We start from the raw sequence: 21,299 nt of genomic DNA on the forward strand, positions 1-21,299 counted from the left end.
GCTTTGGAAACAATTTAGTGGAGAAATTTAAGTTTAATTAAAAATATATATATATTTAATTTAATGTTTAATTTAAGTGATGGTTTTAGTTTTGGTTAACTATAATAACCTTGATTTAAACTGCCATTTTTTCAAAATCTGTGATGGTTTATTTATTTAATGAATTAATTAATACGATACAAAATTACTTTTTTATTGTAGAACAGGTAACTTATTTTAGCTGGCTTTATGGTCGTCATCTGCCATAGTACGTTTCTGCGTGTGTAGAAGAACGCAAGAATTGTATTCGCCTCTAATACTGATGTAACAGAAAGGACCATGCAAATTTACTAAGTTTGGGCTGATGTTTGGTAAATTCATGTATATAAAGGAATATTAATCATAACCTCAAGCACAGTTCTGAAGAGAGAGAAAACCGTGTCCCGAGGCGCATGTTTTCCTCACTCTCCAGCCGGGGGCGCTGCAGTGACGTGTTCTGCGGGGAATGAGTGAGTGTGTGTCGGTGGGGCGTAGATCACAGACTCGGGCTATAGTAGGGTGTGGACGCTGGAAGAGTGTCGGTCCGGACTGTCCCAGTCATTACCGTTGGTCCACTCCAGCTGAAAGCGGCCACATAAACAGGTAATGGTGGTTGTTATGATCGATTGATTGTGAAGGAAGCATGAATCGTGTGTTGATCGTGAAGTTCAGTGACTGTGGGCGTATATGACTGCTAGCACAATTAGCGTACTAGCTCACTGCAAGACAAAACTACTAACTATACTGAAGAGCCATAAATAAACCGTAGGGTGAAAATAAATAAATTGTGCATGATTAAGTACATTATAATTCATATCGTGGTTTTTTTCTTCTTCTTTTGGTTCACCCATAATTAAGAGTCTTTAGACTCTTTGAATGGAGTGTATTAGCTTCGCGGCTAATGTCAGTTTTATTGAGAGAACACACGTAACGTTACCTGTCTGTCTGTCCGACCGCCTGACTGTCTATCTGTCTGCTACAAATACTATCTATCTATCTATCTATCTTGCTATCTATCTTGCTCTCTATCATGCTCTCTGTCTTCTTGAACAAATACCCATATTTTTCAGTTTGAACACATCTAACTTATAGATCTGACCAGTATCTATCTGTCAGTCTCTATATGTGTGTCCCATTCTGTTTGAACACTTACTTGCCTCTCTGTCTGAACACAACTGTCTGTCTGTTCACTCATAAACATATCTGTCTATCATTCTAACTGTCTGTCTGCCTGTTTGAACTTTTCAATATTCCCCATGCCTACCGTTCTGTATCTCATTTTGTCTGTTTTTCTTCTATTTTGCTATCTGTCAGTTTAAACAAAATCTGTCTGACATCTACCTGTCATCTGTTAGAACATATAACTATCTTTTTCAATATAGACCTATTTGAATATAGACCTGTAGGCCTATGTCTGTCAAATTCTACTCGTCTTTCTATGAGTCTTAACTATCATGTTTACCTTTTATTGTCTTTGTGATTGAATTCATATTTAACTGAATCAATATCAGCCTGCTTTTATCTAATTTGTCTGTCATTTTCTGTAAGTGAATACAGTCTCTCCAGTTTCCCTACTCAAACATTTTCAGCAAAGTATACAGTGCATGATAGTTTATATGAGAAATAGCTTCTTAAAATGTATTTGACGCATTTTCCTTTTTGTTTTTAATAAATGTGACCTGAAATTCAATTCTCTACTTAAACAGAAACACAGACACAGAAGTAGCTTTTCGTGAGTATGACAGGTCTTTGCAAAGATCTGTTTAACTAAAGTATGAGTTAAGAGTGATGTCAGAGTATTAAAGAAACACATTCTGTTGGCAGAGGGATCCTTTGGACTCAGTAAGGGAGTGTTATGTATGTTATAACAAGCCGAGAACCTGCATGATTAAATGGGTCTTCACCCTAGGCTATCACCACTTAATGAACGATTTTTTTTAACCCATTGCTTAAATCTGTGGTGAATTAAAGGAATAGCTCATCCAAAAATAAAAATTCTGTTGTTTATTCACCCTCATGTCATTCTAAACCTGTGTGACTTGAATATACATTGTATAGCCTATTCTTTCTTTTGTGGAAGATAAAATAAGATCATTAGCTATGTCTGCATCCACCTATTTTAATGCGCATTTTGGGATATTGCATAAAAAACGCTGGATGGAAACCATCAGTTTAGTGATGTGCCAAGATGCGCATAAATTCTAAAAATGCATGTAAAAACATGCACTCAATTGATGCGGATAATTTTTTTTTATCCCACAAGAAACATGAGCATAAACTACGATGGAAACACATTTACAGAATAAATCCTTCAATGCGCACGTGATTTTTGCCGTGACATTTGTATAAATGTGTCGCGTGATTGCGTTCACAAATATTAGGCATCCGAACACAAGAAGATAACATGACGGCGTTTATTGCGTTTCGATGTATGAAAATGATGTATGATGAAATGATGCGTTATGATGTAGGAAAAAAGAGCCACAGTGGCTTCCCCGATGTTGTTCTCTTGAACACATGGGATGGAAACGTTGCTTTATTCGGAAATGTTTTATGCGATAATCAAATTTTGTGTATAGGTTGAATTCGCAGTTTGGATGGAAACATAGCTATTGAAGAGTGTCCATGGTAAAAGAAAGAAAATCTTCTTTTCAATAATAATTTCGTTATGTTTTTCTTCTTCTTCATTATAATATCAGGATCAATATGTTGTCTTTATTCCCCCTCCAAAAAACATAGTAACGGTGCCTTCAAGTCATGTGAATGAATTGCATGTATTTGAACTGAGCATAATGTCATTGACCCTCACCCTTTCATTTTTGGCTGGCTACTTGTTATTTTTCAGTTTTTAGTCATTGTTCCCTAGTGACTTGAACTGTGACAGTGTGTTTTGTGCAAACTGTGTTCAGGACAGCTCATCTGAGCTTCCTTCTCGTTTCTCTGCAGTGCAGCGCAGACACTTGCCCTGAGGCAGTGAAGAGACTGTCCCAACGCACCCTTCCCCTGGCTGGATGTTCTGTCAGCCCTCGCCTGTCGTCTTCAGGGTACAGCTGCATCAGACGCCTCTCCCAGGACACTCCTGGTAGGGGACGAAAGATTCCGGTAGTGTGAGAGGAGAGAGGGTGCCGAGATGGATGACATCTTCACTCAGTGCCGTGAAGGCAATGCGGTAGCTGTCCGCCTCTGGTTGGACAACACGGAAAATGACCTAAACCAGGGGTGAGTATGAATTTAGTCAGAGCTGTTATTAGGTAGATTCCAGTGTGGTTGTAGAGACCACTTATTTGTGTTTTTGTACACTCTTGGTTTAGCTGTTATTACCTTAATTTCTCATTCAAACGGGTAGAGGATCCTTGGAGACCACACCCTCTAAAAACTTTGCGTGTTTTGTGTTTAAAGAAAATGTCCTGTTTGTACACATGGAGAAGGATCTTCTGTCAAGGCTTGTCCCTTAGTTCACCCCTTACGCTTTTATCTGTCTTTTATTCCCTGGGTGCAGTGACTCAGAAAGACGATGCGGGTAGATTTTATCACTTTTCATCTGTTGTGGATTTCATTCAGTTATTTGGCCTGTTGTGGCGTACACGGCTTATATATTTCAGTCAGATGTTTGGAAGCATTAAGGAGATTCGGTATTAGTATATTACTCTTGTTCACTTGTATTATAGCATTTAAAATGACTGATTTCGTTTTTTTATTTTAGTATTATTTTTAGTTATTATTAGTCATAGTCATAATCAGAGTTGTCAAAAAGTACCGACTTCGGTACCAAGTCGGTACTGAAATTTAAAAATGTGACGATAGATACCAGCATTTTGAGCACTGTTGAGCGGATTCTTAAACCCCTCTGATTGGCCATTGTGTTCGCGCGCTCAACATATATGTCTGTCGTGATGTCTGAACATGATGTCTTTGACGCTCTTCATCGAGCGCTTGCTTAGATACACACAGGAGCGGTTAAAAACGGGCGCTGATAGACGGCGCTTTAAAGCGCTCCCGTGTGTATCTATGTAAGCGCTCGATGAAGAGCGTCAAAGACATCATATGTTTTTGAAGCGTTGATCATTGTAGCCAATCACAGACATATATGTTGAGCCCGTGAACACAGTGGCCAATCAGAGGTGTTTAAGAATCCGTTCAATAGCGCTCAGAATGCTAGAGGGAAATGCTGGTATCGTCACATTTTTTAATTCGGTACTTTTGACATCTCTGCTCATAATATTGTTTTGAATTAATATTAGTCATTTATCAGTTATGGAGCATATAATTAAATAATTATTATTGAATGTTAATATTGTGCATGCCTTTTGTGGTAAACTCATCATGGTTAGCCTAGGTTTAAAGAAATACAACCTAAAATATCCTGTCTATGTCTTAGAAACTCAATGAAAAACATTCCACATTTGTTGAAGACCAGAATTTCGCTTCTAGCCCTATATGGTGCAAAGCATACACAGAGTTGATCCATGCACCCTCTTCAAATACCTCCAATTCTGCCAAGCTCCCTCTCACAAAACAGCCTTGGCCTGCCTTCCTTCACTAATACATCCCAGAACAGCTGAGAAGGACAAAAGAGAGAGAGAGAGAAATGTTCAGGTGGATCTCCGAGATCTTGTAAGGAATTTGATCTGGACCTGTATCTCTTGCTGTCAGCCACAAGAGTTATTACCTGAAAGGAACTGTTCGGAGACTAATGGTTCGCCGGGGCTGATTCAGCACAAAATCCGCAGATTGCAGGCAGCGGCTAGTTTAGATGAACCATTTAGGGAGGCGTGCCGTCGTGTCCGATGTAGATCACAATCTAGGCATTTCCTGTGCTCTTCACATGGCTGAAGTTGTGACTGTAAGGAAATGTTTGACTTACTGGCTTGAAAAACAGCAAGCAGGGAAAATGCCAACTCCGGTTGGAATTTTTATTTTTATAATTAGAGAAACCCTTCATATGTTAGCGCTCTCGTTGTCTGCTGTATGTCAATTCCCTACTCTAAACAACAGCTGATCTTTTCCAAACCTGTGTGAGTAGGAGTCTATGTCTAATTTGTGACTCACAAGAGTGGGAGGAGAGAACGGTCTGGGCTAAAACTAAATGGTTGGGACGAATAGTTTCCATACGATGAGCTCACCAAGCAAGGCATGCTGACTTGAGCCATACCAGTCCTCTCTGTGTCACTTCTCTCTCGCTCTCTCTCTCTCTCTCCCTCCCTACCCACCCTTCTCAAAGTGTTTTCCTTTTCCAGAAATAGAAAAACTCCAGCTAAGTGATTCGCCTTTTGCTTTAGCATGTTGAGGATTGCCTAATAAAATGATTCCACTGCTATGAAGAAGAGGGGCTGTGTGATTCAGTTTTTTTGAAGGGCCATGAAGAGTTTTAGCATGGCTTCAGATGTCACGACCTTACGCTTTTGTGGGAGGAGACAGGAAATTACAGACATACATGGGTGTAGATTATGCTTCGCATTACAGCATGTCAGTCAACAAACTGAACTTTGTTTAATGTCCATCTTAACTGATCTAGATGTTTTCTATGGAAATGTCCTTATATGTTGGCCATTATGCCTGAAGCCTCAGTTTAAGTTGGTTTTGAAATTGTTGGTTTTATTTGTTAAGCTTTAAAGCCAGCACGAAATTAAAATAGACATATTACTTTACTCACTATGATTTATTAGTATGCTATGTTTCATCAAAATGTAAAAAATTACTCTACTTTTGAAACAATCTTCCTGTTTAACTGAAGGGAAAATAATGTTAAGCAATTCCCAAAAAGCTACAGTATAGTACAGTCTAGACATTGGTTTGGCAAACTCAAATTTTTTTAATGTTATCTGATAAATTCCAGATGGATCAAATCAGAACAGTTTTTTTATTTTGTCAAGAAATACAAAGACTTAAAGGTACAATATGTAAGAATTTTGCATTAAAATATCCCATAATCTCAAGGCCAGTGTTATATATTTTGTTAAGTTGATTACTTACAATATCCCAAATGTTTCCAACTATTTTTAAATCGTGAGAAAATTGCGATTTTAACCAAGGAAACGGGGCGTTAGAGCAGGGGGGAGCTGGGAGTCGCCAGTCAATTGCGTCATATCCGCGTTACCCTCAGTTTCCGCTCGTACTGCGTGGAGTCTTGGACAAATGCGGAAGTTGTAGTTGTAGCGTCTATCAAGCAACAAACGTTAGCTTGTTTCGTGCAGTCGTTATGGAACACAATTATTCTTTACCGATTGCAGCTGGTTCTGTCGACAAAGTATGCTTAATTTTATATTTTCCAAATGTAGCATTCGGTAATAGTTATGTTTATGTAAGGGAAGTATTATTGCTTTAGATTTGTGTTTAGTTTATTGACATTGTTTATCATGTCTGGTGTTTATGGCCATGTAAATAAATATAGCATGTGTTATACATAAAGATTAATCAGTATTTTGGCAAATGATGTGGGTATGTTCGAATGTACTTTTACAACAGTTGTTTAGAACACGTAAAACTGCGCCGCGTTATCACAACAATGAATTCGACATACAGTAACATCTATGATAACCAATTTAGTATTAAACCTTACTTTTCTTGCGGTTAATTCATTTTAATGAAATAAAAGTGTGATGAGGTTCAAGAGTCAGGAAGGAAGAAGACAGGGGTCGGCGTGACTGGGACTCGTACTTTATTAAAATAAAGCAAAACAAACAAAAGTCGCACACAACGCGCATTCACCGTGGCAACCGCGACGGCACAAAACAGTTCAAAAATGAGAGCTCGGATCCACCGGTTTTCTTTCTCTGCGTCCAATTCTCTCTCGTTCCAGCGCGCGGCTTATAAGCGGTCTCTCCACGCCGATCACAGCAATAAGACACAGGTGTTCGTCATTTGCACTTGACCTACTTGCGGGACGCTCGTCTCTTCTCTCTCCCATTACAGACCGCGCTGAACCACGCCCCCCTCGCCACAAAAAGCATGTCATTAAACGCAACATTTATAAAAATAGAACTTAACCTCATCCATGAACATGATTTTTCGATTCCCGTCTGACTGATTTACATCCACGGTGGAGTTTAAAACGACAGTTCCCATCATTCCACGCTCCTTCTCGTCATCAAGCTACGCCGTTGTTGTTGTTTGGAATGTAGCGCCCTCTAGCGGCAAAAAATTCTTGCATATTGTAGCTTTAAAAAAAATATTATTACAATAATAAAACAGCAAGAAGAAAAATTTATTCAGTTATGTTGGTAAATCTTTATTATGCAAAATTATAAATCAATATAAAAAAAAAAATTGTCCGATTAACTGATAAATTGTATTTTGATTAATCATTTAGAACACAAATATGTGTTAAAAAAGTAAAAACAGTCAATTTTGATTTCATGTAAACTATTAATACGTGTTTTTAAATATCAATAAATGTAATTTGGCTGAAATTTGGACTGACGTGTTTTTAGTATTTTGCATATTATTGTCAACTAAAATGTTTTTAAAATGTACAATAATGTACTAAATTGAAAGAATATGACTAAATATTGAGTACATTTAACGTTTTTAGTTAAAAGTAAAAAAAAAAAAGTTCTGTGGCAAATTAACTTTTTTTTTTTTTTTTTTTTTTTTGCAGGGATCTTGTGTGCAATGTATATTACTGTGTTACACAATCTGTGTTTCAAGTTGTTTTGAAGATCGGATATCCGTATCATCATCACCCAAGTTTTGCATCTGTGCTTCTCTGGCAGCGAATGCCATTTTAAGTTGCCTGAGTCTGCTCTCGAATTGTGACTCAAAAGAGGAACTGACACTTTTTGTGGCTGTTTTTCATCCTTGAAGTTCTGGACAGGACTCAGAGATACTAATGATAGTAGAAGAAACTAAATGCCAGGTTACAGCTGTGTTTGTCTCTATGGCTTTAAAACACACACTGAAGCTGCTGCAGCTCAAGCCAATCAGAAGCGCATTTCTGAAATCACTTACTATTAAAAATGCTTCCTGTATTTTAACTTCTTATTTTTAGCCGCACTGTCTAAAAATATAACATCCTTTTTGATGTGCGGTTTGATTCAGAAACTACCTAGATGTCCAGCGATATTATTTGCCGTTTCAGTTACATTTCCTGTAACGTAGGCTACTTCAATTTGGCCCACTTCACTAGCCTGCTAGCTCAGATATGTTTATAGACCATGGCGCCTCACTGATGTGTGTATGAGTATGAGCTTTCACTCCACCAGTGCTGAAAGCTAGAAACCTGAACTCAGATGTGGAGTGGCACGTTTAAATCATCGCCTTGCGCAACCCCAGAATGCTTTTTGGCCGGAGGAAGCTCTTAATAATAGAGCTTTTGTACTCTTTGATCGTATAACCGCAGACTCGAGAGGAAATCTTTCAACTGTGCGACTCCAGTATCAATGTTTACATAGTCTGTCTTTGTACGTTTGTAAGTCTGTTAGCGTAAACGTTCCTTTTTCTCCTTCTCTCTGTGTGTGTGTGTGTGTGTGTGTGTGTGTGTGTGTTAACAGTGCATGCTTCACGTCCTTACAAGGACAAGGGAAAGTAAGTGGGCATGAATTGAGCAGAGCGCTCCGCTCACACATGCTAAGGAAGGGAGCCGCTAGCTTGTTGAATCTCATTTCCTGCGGTTCCCGCTCTGGTTTCCTCAGTCCAGTCCTCTGCTGCTGTAGTAGTGTGATGAGCGCTGCTCAGTGATGACCAGCTGTCCTTCCTTCATTCTCCTTCTTTCTTTCCCACTTCCTTGCTTTTTTCTTGCTAATGTCCTATTATCTTGCCTCTTTCTTTCTTTCTTTCTTTCTTTCTTTCTTTCTTTCTTTCTTTCTTTTTTTCTTTTTTCTTTTTCCTTTTCACTTCCTTCTATTCTTCTTTCCTTTTTTGTCCCTCTTTCTTTCTTTCTTTCTTTTCACTTCCTTCTATTCTTCTTTCTTTCTTTCTTTCTTTCTTTCTTTTCACTTCCTTCTATTCTTCTTTACTTTTTTGTCTTTCTTTCTTTCTTTCTTTCTTTCTTTCTTTCTTTCTTTCTTTCTTTCTTTCTTTCTTTCTTTCTTTCTTTCTTTCTTCTGTTCTTTCTTTTCACTTCCTTCCATTAATTCCAACTGGCTTCCTTTCTGTCCCATTTTCTTCTTCTTTTTCTGCTTTGTTATTCCCCACTTTCTTAATTCCTTCCTTTCTTCTTTCCAACTTTCTTCCTGTCTTTCACAGTTTCTTCCTTTTATGATTCTTCCTTTCACGCTTCCTTTGTTTGCCACTTTCTTTTTCCTTTCATTTTCTTTCTTTCTTTCTTTCTTTCTTTCTTTCTTTCTTTCTTTCTTTCTTTCTTTCTTTCTTTCTTTCTTTCTTTCTTTCTTCTGTTCGTTCTTTTCACTTCCTTCCATTAATTCCAACTGGCTTCCTTTCTGTCCCATTTTCTTCCTTTTCTGCTTTGTTTTTCCCCACTTAATTCCTTCCTTTCTTCTTTCCAACTTTCTTCCTGTCTTTCACAGTTTCTTCCTTTTATGATTCTTCCTTTCACGCTTCCTTTGTTTGCCACTTTCTTTTTCCTTTCATTTTCTTTCTTTCTTTCTTTCTTTCTTTCTTTCTTTCTTTCTTTCTTTCTTTCTTTCTTTCTTTCTTTCTTTCTTTCTTTCTTTCTTTCTTTCTTTCTTTCTTTCTTTCTTTCTTTCTTCTCCGCTTCCTTTCTGTCCAATTTTCTTCCTTTTCTGCTTTATTTTGCTGTACTTTCTTTATTCCTATCTTTTCTTTTATTTCCTTTTTTTTTTTAGTTTCTTTTCTTTGCTGCTGTCCTGCTTTGTTTGCAACTTTCTTTCCGTGCCTTTTTTGCATTTACTTTGCTTGAAATGTGCCGCTTGACCGGAAATAATGAACATTCCGGAATTCCCATTGGGAAGCTCATGTAGGATTCCAATCCGATTTAATTAATTGATTTGTTGGGGGCAGGGGTTCTTCTTCTTTATTTAGCTTTATTTTTTGTTTGTTGTTTTTGTCTTTAACCCCTTCAGCTGTGGACATACTTGACTCGGTGAGAGTGAGTGTGTGTGTGTGTGTGTGTGTGTGTGTGTGGTCTGATCTCTTTCAGCAGGACGTTGTGAGAAGTTTCAGCAGCTACCCCTAAGTTTAGCCACGCTACTGGCCTGACTATTTATCCAGAGGCTTCCTACTGTACTGCACACACCCAGCTCTTCAACAAACACTTCATTACCACAGACTTTACAACTGATCTTTGTGGGGATGAGCATAACCAGCTGCAGACTTTACCTTTGTAACACTTTCAATACAGTTGCGTTCAGTGGTTGTAATAGTAAAAACCTCAATTGGATCAGTTCATGCCAGCTGTCAGTAGCAGCACTAATGCACAGGCTCTGATCTGAGCACTGTGTTGTTATTGTAACTTAAGCGTCACTGTCGACTTGAAGAAAGTGCTAGTTTTACTGCGGTTTTGAAAAGGAAATAGGAAGGCCTGAGAACGGATCTCGGACTCAAACAGTGAGGGTGAGGGGGGGGTATACATAATCTAGAGGAAAGGGCCAGTTAACGGCTGTTTATATTTAACTGCCTGGAGACAGACAGCTGAGAGAGAGAGAGAGAGAGAGGACACTAGCCTGACTGGAGACAGTTTACCACCAACCACTGCTTTAAAAAAAAACTGCCTTGATATAAAGGGACAGCTCACCCAAAAATGAAACTACTGTCATCATTTCCCAACCTGTATGCACTCAAAAAATAGTGGTTTTAACAAACAAGCTTAATGTGATACATATCTGTCAGTCATACATAATTGAAACGGGTCAGATATTAGATTGTTAAAACTGTGTAATCCAAATGCACTTTTAAATGCAATTTAAATACGTCAATCTTAAACTTAGGCATAAATATTTTTTGTTGTTTATTGTGCGACTCCAATTAATTATTTTCATAAATATTGATGTGATAACTATGATATGCTACTGACTCGTCTGCTAACAGATGTTTGTTTCTCGCAGGGATGATCACGGGTTCAGTCCGTTGCACTGGGCGTGCCGTGAGGGTCGTTCGGGTGTCGTGGATATGCTCATCATGAGAGGGGCGCGCATCAATGTCATGAACCGCGGAGACGACACACCCCTGCACCTGGCTGCGAGCCACGGCCACCGTGACATTCTGGCCAAGGTGCGAACAGAACGTAGTGGATAAACGCTCACTAACACACACACTCACACATCTGCACCTGAACAACCACAGAGACCACAGCGGTCATGGAAAGGTGTAAACGAACGCACAGCTGCAAACAGAAGCTCCCAGAGTTATAAATACTTTCACACACAAACTTTAAGAAGGAATAAAGGAACTTTCCATTTTTTGCCTTTTAGTTCTATAAAACAGGTTTTAAATGGATGATTTGTGTTTGCTGTTTTGGATACTGAATCATGTTGTGGTTTGTGTTGTCTAGCTGATCCAGTGTAAAGCAGATACCAATGCGGCAAACGAGCACGGCAACACCCCTCTCCATTATGCTTGCTTCTGGGCCCATGATCTGGTGGCTGAGGTTAGTCTGAAGTGCCCTCTGCTGGGAAAAATGAGAAATTCTAGAATGTTTTGCAAAAAATTTCAGTTGGTAGAGGGGAAATCAATGGCTGTTTTCCATGTAATTATAATAAATGTGGACAGGAGCTTTGAAAAACACTCTCAGGTCGTAAACCGATAACGGATCCGGAACTATGTAATTACAATCGTCCTTTGATATTTAAAAGTCCTGATGGAACATTAACAGTCAAATGTGTTATCATTACAAAGCGTAGACCCTCAACGTTTCACACAAAATGTATTTTACATATTATTTGAATGTTTAAATTCCCGTTTCCGCAACCAATATACTGATAAAAAGTATGTATGTCTATGAATTTTAATATTTTTAGCATTGATCATATTTGATCAACAAGTGGTGGTCCTCATGCAATAAATTCCAAGTCTTCTGAATCCATACAATAGCTTTTTGTTGGGAAAGTACACAAATTGATTCTCTTCTGTGGAACACAACTAAAGATATTTTGCAGAATGTCTAAGCTGCTCTTGTGTTCTAAATGAAAGTTAGAATTTTGGTCTGTCTTTCACATAAAGCTTTAGTACGGTTTCAGAAGACTTGGAATATAGAGAGCCTAAGTCCCTCCCCTCTGCTTCCGGCTCTTGGGACCTTATTTCGGAAAAAATATGTATGGTAGTCAATGGCGAGAGACAACTTATCTTTTTATTCCGTCTGAACTGTGCCCTGAATTACACGTATGATGTTTGTCAATTTAAAAGATAATTATGAAAGTCAAGAAAGTCGCAGTTTGTCATAAAACAGAAGAGTAACATTTAGTTTTATGTGAAAATCGCTCAATGAACTACATCTCTCGTCTCGCACTATGTACATAGCAAGATCCGTTGCTCGTATGTGTGCAGTCTGGTACAAAACACTCAGGCATGACGGCGTAACGTTACGATTATACCGTAAAACTATAGAAAAATGACAGACGTTAGCTTCAGTAAAGTTAGCTTCATTCATTGAGAGAAAAGGTATGACGTCACATGTGCACCTTTTGGGTTTGTAGTCTTTGTAATTACGTATTTTCAGAGTCTTATACCTCAACAGTTTTACATCAAACTGCGACTTTCTTGACTTTAAAATGTATCTTTTAAATTGACAAACATCATATGTGTAATTCAGGGCACAATTCAAACGAGATCAAAATATTTGTTGTCTCTCGTCATTGACTACCATACAATATTTTTCCCAAATAAGGTCCCATGGTGGTCGGCCGGAAGGGGAGGGACTTAGGCTCTCTATAGTCCTAGTAAATGGTTACAGTCATATTAACCACTTTTGTGTTTTTATTTTTATTTTATTTACATCATTTTTGGAGCTCTATAGTGTCGATTAATTTTTATTGTATAGAAAACTTAAATGAAAATGAGAAATGTTGACTTGGCAACTAAAATAAATACACTGAAGTACTAAAATGATTAAAACTGATACTGGGGTAAATGGAAATATAAAAAAAATGACATGCATTTAACAAAATGACTAAAACTTACTCAAAGTAAAATGAAAACTAAAACTATCAAATAAAATAAAAGCCAATTAAAAAAAAAATTATACAATAAATAAAATACATTTAAAACCGTATATAAATGATAGTAAAATAACACTGATCGAAAAAGGCAACCACTACACTGCATTTTTTTTTTTTTACATTTGAGCAGAAATAATGGAAATGTTTAAACATTGGCATTCAGTGGTTTACAAAACATAACAATTTACAGGGTTCCTATGCTTTTTGGAAAAGTATGGAATTTGATTTGAGTAATTGGGAAAAGTATGGAAAAATATCCCATATTCAGTTTTCTAAAATATAAAATTAAGAATTTCTAAAAATGTATCATACAAGCAGAGTAATTTCATGGCAAAAGTTTAGTATCGTTTAGTGATTGTCAAACACAACTGAATTAATTCAAGGCGCACATTTTCATTATGCAAAACTGTTTGTCTTTAACATATGCAAGTCTCTTTTGAACTTAACCAAACGAATGTGCGTATGCCGCTCAAACCAGCAACAGATAAAGGAGCAAACCATCATTTAATTCATACTGTACTTTGCTGTTTGGTGTTGTGCAACCTCAAACCATGATTACAGTATCAAATGTGAATATGCAGGTTATAAAGCATTTTAGGTTTCTTCTCATCATGTAAGTGCGTGTTATCACTTCGAGAAAACCAATGAAACAAAAAATATTTACTGGTGATTGTACTATATACCAAATATAATGCTGCATGAACCATGAACAAATCTTCAGAGGATTTTGGAAATCTGGGTCTGGAAAAGTATTTTTCAGAGTTTTGAAATTGATACCTGAATTGAGTTTCTGTTGTACCTGATATGTTATTATATATCTTCTCTCCAGGATTTGGTCAATAATGGTGCTCAGGTGAGCATCTGCAACAAATATGGTGAAACTCCAATGGACAAGGCCAAACCACCGCTTGCTGCAAATCTGAAAGGTAAACACTCTTCTTTACTAATGTAGCAAATGTGACATCAGCAGTAGATTTGTTGGAGGATTGTTTGCTTACATTGTGAAGCTTCAGAGATGTGTTTCTGTTATAATATGTTGCATCAGGCCTTATAATTCTGTTTTGTTTATGAATCAGAGCTGGCGGAGAAACAGGGACAGAGCCTGTCCAAAGTTCCTTTCAAGGACTCTTTCTGGAAGGGAACCACTCGAACTCGACCACGTAAGCACCCTCAGAACATCTGATTCTCATTTCCATTCATAACGCAGATGCTTTGGCAAACAAGCCTTTTATTGTCCTTCAGTGGAACTGTGTATAGGTTGCAATATAAGATTATATGAATTATCCACAATAAAGGTTTGATTGTTTAATTTTTTTCATGATGTCTGCAGGTAACGGCACACTGAACAAAACCGCGGGCATAGATTATAAGCAGCTCTCCATGCTGGCCAAGATCAACGAGAATCACTCTGGGGAGGTGAGGTCATTTACCAAACTAAACCACAATAGCTACCCAAACCATGAAACACTGATGTCTCTCTCTGGCAGCTGTGGCAGGGCCGCTGGCAGGGCACAGAGATTGTGATCAAGATGCTTCATGTGCGGGACTGGACTACTAGAAAGAGCCGTGACTTCAATGAGGAGTATCCTAAACTAAGGTGATGAACCGCCAGTCCGATGTGCCCAGATTACACGGATTAAAGGGAATGAATTCTGTCATCATATACTCATTCCAAATCAGGGTTGTTATAGTTCCCTAAAATTAAAACATAAAAAAACTATTTCTTTACTTGTTAAAAAGTTATATAAATGATAAAAGAAAATATATAAAAATTAATTATTTCAGCTATTTGTCAAGGAAACATTTCTCATTTTCAGTTTTAGTACACTTTATGTACTAAAATAACAAAATAAAACTGAAATAAAAATTCATTAAAACTATATGGACATTTAAAAAAAATGACAAAAATACACAAAATTATTAAAGCTTTAACTTAAATGAAACAAAAAAAAAATATTTTTTTTATCTAATTTTAAATCATTGATACTAATATCTGATGATAATAGCAATTTTCCATATCTGTATGACTTTCTTTCTTTTGTGGAAGCAAACAGAGAAGTTTAAAGAAGGTCCTAATCGTACTTGAAATTTCAAGCTTCAAAAAGCCACGTACGCCTTTTGCACTATATTCACTAGGGCTGTGTATTGGCAAGAATCTGGCGATACGATACTTATCACGATACATGGGTCACGATTCAATATATTGCAATATATTTCGATACTGTGCATAAGGCGATATATTGGGATTTTTTTTTAAAGTAGGACTATAATTTTAGAAAAAATTATATTTAAAAAAAGACATGATGTGCATAAAAGTCAAAGAAGTTTACTTTAGGTTAACAATTCAGTTCACAGAAAATCAGACTGCCAGTTTGGTATTGTGGTTCACAGGTTCTTAGTGAGCAAATTTTTATATTTCTCAAGTAGGCCATAATAAAAGAAAATACATAGCCCCTGTCACAATACAAAACAAAAACGTGAACTGGACGAAAATGAATGAAAGTGAACAAAATGAATGTGTCATATAGGCCTATTGAAATCAAGTTTTTATGTGATAAAAGATTTTAAAAGAACTGGACGCGCGAATGAGGCAAATTAACGTCTGCCGCGCTAAACGCCTCATTCGCGCCACAGGACCTCCAGACGCGCGTAAACGCGTCTTTGCATTAACTTAACATTGAAATCACTTGCGCCAGACACTCTATTCGCGTTTGGTGTGAACGCAGCTTCACGGTGCGCGTCCACTACAGTGGCAAAACTACGCTCGGTGCCGCTGGCAACGCTGTAACGTCTCCGCTTTGGGGTGTGTCTGTTACGAGTGTGTTTGTTTTTTTCAACACACGGACAGTATAATCATCATGCACGCGATTACATTTAGAAATAGACAAGCTTTGTTTCCAAATGCACCAAGCAAAGATCCTTTCAATTTTATAAACCCAGCCAATATAATAACAATAAACACATCCAAAATAAAATCTTTAACATATATAAACAACTGCAAAGCGTCTAATTTGTAAACAAAATGATTTACGCACTAAATCCATCATAAACTGCCGACCGCGTTTTTCGCTTGATATTTGCATAAAGTCGAGAACTGCCCAACCTTTTGACGCTCTCAACGCTTTTTCCGGTCCGCTGTCAATCCCAAAATGCACTGCTGAGCATGAAGCTCGACTTCCATGGAATGAATTGAAAACACTTGCTCCGCTCGCTCCGTGCCAGTGGACACGCACCGTTCGGCGAGCCTTTTAAACAACATAAACGTGAACCACCGTCTTACCATGAATATTTTTGGACGTAAAAATAAATAAATAAAATAAAATAAAATAAAAATCGATGTTGCGTTTTTGAAAATCGATACAGTATTGCAAAATAAAATATCGCGATACTCATGTGTATCGATTTTTACTTACACCCCTAATATTCACTCTTTTTAAATCTTACAATAGCTTTATGTGACAAACATAACTTCAGTTAAGTTGTCTTTCACCAATAACCTTCTGCTTCATTTAGCTGTTAACTGCTGCAACCGGATTATTAAAATCATTCAAACTGAATCCACTGATTTATTATAAAGATCAGACTCAAAAGAGCGATTAGTTCACAAATCAAGCTGATTCTGAACTAGGAGTACCACAATATCATGTTTAATTCTCTTGAAAAAAAAAAAATGCTATCAGTCAAATTAATCTAACTTTATTTTGTGTTTTCTATATTTATTTATTTTTGAGAGAGAGAGTGAGTGTTTGTAACCATAACTGTACAGAAGTGTACACCTACTATGTTGGAGTGTCAACCAGATTCAATTTTAAATATTCTAAATATCATGGTTATCGTCAATACATGTATATCATCAATACCAAAGGGAACAAATTTAAAGATGGAAAAAAGGGAAAAGTCTAGGTGAACAATTTTATTACAAAAGAGAGGGTAGTCCTGATCTGTCATCTTTAATCTGTGAAATGTCTCCATCGTGTTAGTGGTCTGTTGTACCTGTGTGTTCATGCGTCCCGTTTCCCCTGCTGTAGAATCTTCTCCCACCCCAATGTGTTGCCCATGTTGGGGGCGTGTCAAGCTCCGCCCGCCCCTCATCCAATCATAATTACACACTGGATGCCCTATGGCTCCCTCTACAATGTGCTTCACGAGGGGACCAGTGAGTAAAACACACATTACTGTCTCACACAAATCATGTGGTGTATGTCTGCTTCATTTGAATGTTTAATGTTGAAAATATGCTGAAATGCTCTTTCATTTCTGGACATTCCGGAGTTTTATTTTTCCTGACTCAGCATAAGTAAATATAAGTCTTTCTCAAGCCTTCTCTTGTATCTTCTTCTTTCTCTCGTCCATTTAGACTTTGTTGTGGACCAGACGCAGGCTGTGAAGTTTGCCCTGGATATAGCGTGTGGAATGGCTTTCCTGCACACACTGGAGCCCATGATTCCTCGGCATTATCTCAACAGCAAGAGTGTCATGGTGAGCAACAGAAAGCAGACGTTTCCCACTGATCTTGGTTTCTACAGTGGGGTTTTCCTGTGTTTATTCCTGTCTTTTCTACAAACATGAGCTTTGCTATTGATTCATTTCCAGACATTCATTACTCATTGTTAACCAGTCATTGCATAATACACGTTTGTTTATTTGCTGTCATGGCATGTGGAACTGATTCAGTGGAACTCGCCCTCCATATATTTAGTCTCGGTGGATAAAACACTGTGAACAGGAACTGATGTAAGCTGTCTTAGTTCTCTGTGAAGTTTCCGTTCATCCCATCACAAGTTGAGAGATTCAAGTTGCAGAGTGTTGCAGCGAAAGAACATTCTTTGGATTTCTTGTGGATTTCTCATTGTCTGTAGTTAACAAACATCAATGGTCTGTAATGTCCAATAGAAAATGAAGATCTGTGAAAGTCACGATCAGTTTAAAGCACAGTGGATTGTCACTGGCCCACAAACAGAAGTGAAACCAAGGCAAAACTGCACGAGTGTCAAACTGCTGAGAGCTGTACTGCTAATATTACACTTTTTAAAATGTTTTTGAAAGAAGTTTCTTATGTTCACCAAGGCTGCATTTATTTATTCAAAAATACAGTAAAACGGCAATATTGTGAAATATAATTACAATTTATTTTAATTTTTTATTTAAATATATTGTATATATATGTTATTTATTCCTGATGGCAAAGCTGAATTTTCAGCATCATTAGTCCAGTCTTCAGTGTCACATGATCCTTTAAAAAATCATTTTAATATACTGATTTGGTGCTCAAGAAACATTTCTTATTATCAGTGTTGAAAACAGTTGTGCTGCTTAATATTTTATAGTATTTCAATATGCAGAAACTGTGATGCATGTTTTTTCAGGATACTTTGATGAATAGAAGTTCAAAAGAACATGTTTTTTTCTAACAATGTAAGTCACATTTGGTCAATTTAATGCATCCTTGCTGAAAAAAGTATTCGTTTCCCATTTATTTAGAACAGGAATGGGAATAGGAGGGTACACTGATTAAGCTTCAGTTTTTCTGCAGTTTGTATGAAGCAAAAACAGTGAGTTTGGCCTAAATAACCGTTTCATGCTCGGTTATCCTAATGGATCTGTTCTCACTGATTCACTGACATCAGATTGATGAGGACATGACGGCCAGGATAAGCATGGCAGATGTGAAGTTCTCCTTCCAGTGTCCCGGCAGGATGTACTCTCCAGCATGGGTGGCACCTGAAGGTATCATTCCTCTCCTTCACTCTCTTAATTCTTCATTTCAAACTTCTCAAGAAGATTTCACTTTATCCAATATATCAGTCTAATGTACGGTCACATTAGCAAAATTTCTGTGCATTAATGCAAAAAAGTCCATTATCTGTTGTCAGTAGTGTAGTCTGAACACAGAAGTCACTTTCAAATCAAGCAGCTTTGTGTTGATGAATGCGGTAAATCTACATGGCTAATGTTGTGACGTCTGCGAAAACTTGCAGAACAACAATAAATGTAATCTTAAACTAAAGTTTTGATCCACTGATACCTTAACACCTCCCTCCACATCTCCTCTCAGCCCTGCAGAAGAAGCCCGAGGAGATAAACCGGCGCTCTGCGGACATGTGGAGCTTCGCCGTGTTGCTCTGGGAGCTCGTCACCAGAGAGGTGCCGTTCGCTGACCTCTCAAACATGGAGATCGGCATGAAGGTGAGATGGATTCCGTCATATGCACCCGACTTTGGCAAGCAAGAGCCAAACCAAACACCCTTATCCCTATTCTCTCCACTAGGTGGCACTAGAGGGACTGCGGCCCACCATCCCGCCGGGCATCTCCCCCCACATCTGCAAGCTAATGAAGATCTGCATGAACGAGGACCCCGCCAAGAGGCCCAAATTTGACATGATCGTGCCCATCCTAGAGAAGATGCAAGACAAATGAAACAGCCCTGCAAACACTGAGTTCACAGTATTGCCTTAAAATTCACCACTCACCAAAGTGCTCTATGCCACTGTAGCCCTCTGCTAAAGAAAAAAAACCGCTTTGTGGAAGCGCTGTTGAACATTTTTAAAAGTCACGTTCTCACTATCCTATATTCTTACATGCAATCAGTGAAGATGACGTGTGTTTGTGCATATATATGTTCATCTGTCCTTTTTCGTGTTTTCTGAACGCTCCTCTCAAAACCCTGTTTTCTATAGCCATTAAACAAGAAGTGGCGGCAGCGGTCTTTGGACGCAGTGAATGTACAGTGAAATCAGTTTAACCACTCCCACATTTTCTGCATCTTTTTGCGCACTCGCTCCATTTCTGTCATTTTCACTCCTTCAAAGGGACGCAACCAAACTCAAAATCTGTATGATTTGCAAATGTGTATGCATCAGCCGCTGTTAGTATTTAAAGCATCGTGCCATTGTCTTTCAACTATGTGTTTTCTTTAGATTGTCCTGATAACAAAACTCCTATAGGCCAAGTTTGCCTGAGATGTATCTGTTTTTTTTTTAAAAAGCAGTCCAATAATGCAATAGCTAATGCCAATTTTATGCCTTATCATGTAACAAAAAACAAACTATGAAATGCCCGTAATATCACGATTGTACAGTCCCTCTCATAGCAGAGAAATACATGTTATAAAAACCTGATATGTTAGATTAAGGTACCATATGCTTAAAGGAAGAGCCATTTACACGTCACATCAAATGTGAGAACGTTTGTGCCACAGATTGACACGCATCATGGGTCATATCTCTAATTCTAGCTCCCATAAACCTACATATTTACTTGATCCATACAAATGCATGATTGCTGCATCCTCTGTTATGTTACTAACACGCCTCCGGCACCTGTATTCTAATTTACATTGTACATGTTAAGCATGTTAAGTGCTGAAATATCTGAGTATTTTTATACTTGTATACATGTGTTTTTTTCATTTTTTTTTCATGGGTGATACATTAGGCTGCCCATGAGTGCCTTTATTTTTTTGCTTTTCTAAACACTACATGTATTTACTTCCTTGTTTTGCTTTCACAGTGTTCCTCTTATCCGCTCACCGGTATGCAATAGGAAAACCAAGAGACAAAAACAAGCATACTTGACATGCATAAATTATCTTTTTGTTTGTTTTTGTTTCACAGTGTTTCTTTTTATGTTTTGAAAAGCAAAAAGTGGTGATAATGAAAAACAGACTGGTTATCTAACTTATGCTTACTGTTTTCTCACCCTGTGAGGTTTTTAATGAAACTTAATTCTTTATTTTGGAGATTTGGACTGTTTATATTTTATTCATGATAACTAAAGTTTACTAAAAGAAAATAAGAACAAATAAAATGTTTTGGCCATGCAAAGTGTTTGATCTGTGTTCATTTATCAGTCAGAAAATAAATGATTGGGTTGTTGACATGAACATTGACAACAGCGATGTTGTGATATGCTTTAAGCTACTTCTAAATAAACAGCTTTGTTTTTACCTGAACAAAATTTTATTTGTTGTTGAGGATCTAAAGGGGTCGTGTTTTCGGTTTTCTTGTTACATAAAAAAAATCAGCAAAATTCCTTCATGTTGATCATAAAGCAATTTAGTTTAAAAAAAAACAAAATATTTATTAATTAAAAATTAAAATTAACCAAACTAATTCCACTTATTTTTATATATATATTAAAATGTCAGCCTTTTAAGATTTAATAATAATAATAATAATACAATCTGTCGATAATTATACCACCTAGACGTT

At 37.4% G+C, this 21,299-nt stretch overlaps 1 protein-coding gene across 3 annotated transcripts; it reads left to right on the forward strand.

Moving 5' to 3' along the window:
- Nucleotides 1-401: 401 nt before the first annotated feature.
- ilk (integrin-linked kinase) lies at nt 402-20,912 on the forward strand. Of its 3 annotated transcripts, none has more exons than XM_084401410.1 (13): nt 402-621; nt 2,965-3,237; nt 10,980-11,145; nt 11,426-11,521; nt 13,918-14,014; nt 14,165-14,248; nt 14,419-14,504; nt 14,576-14,685; nt 17,117-17,244; nt 17,446-17,567; nt 18,716-18,815; nt 19,144-19,274; nt 19,357-20,912. In XM_084401410.1, the coding sequence occupies exons 2-13, from the start codon at nt 3,149-3,151 to the stop codon at nt 19,504-19,506; spliced, it is 1,359 nt and encodes a 452-aa protein (XP_084257536.1). In that variant the 5' UTR covers nt 402-621; nt 2,965-3,148; the 3' UTR covers nt 19,507-20,912. The 3 variants fall into 3 exon arrangements, with proteins under 3 accessions (XP_084257536.1, XP_084257537.1, XP_084257538.1); XM_084401411.1 differs by having other exon boundaries at nt 487-621; nt 2,928-3,237; XM_084401412.1 differs by having other exon boundaries at nt 490-621; nt 2,970-3,237.
- The last annotated feature ends 387 nt before the right edge of the window (nt 20,913-21,299 follow it).

The sequence above is a fragment of the Rutilus rutilus genome (assembly GCF_951802725.1).
Source record: "Rutilus rutilus genome assembly, chromosome: 25".
Classification (NCBI taxonomy): Eukaryota; Metazoa; Chordata; class Actinopteri; order Cypriniformes; family Leuciscidae; genus Rutilus; species Rutilus rutilus.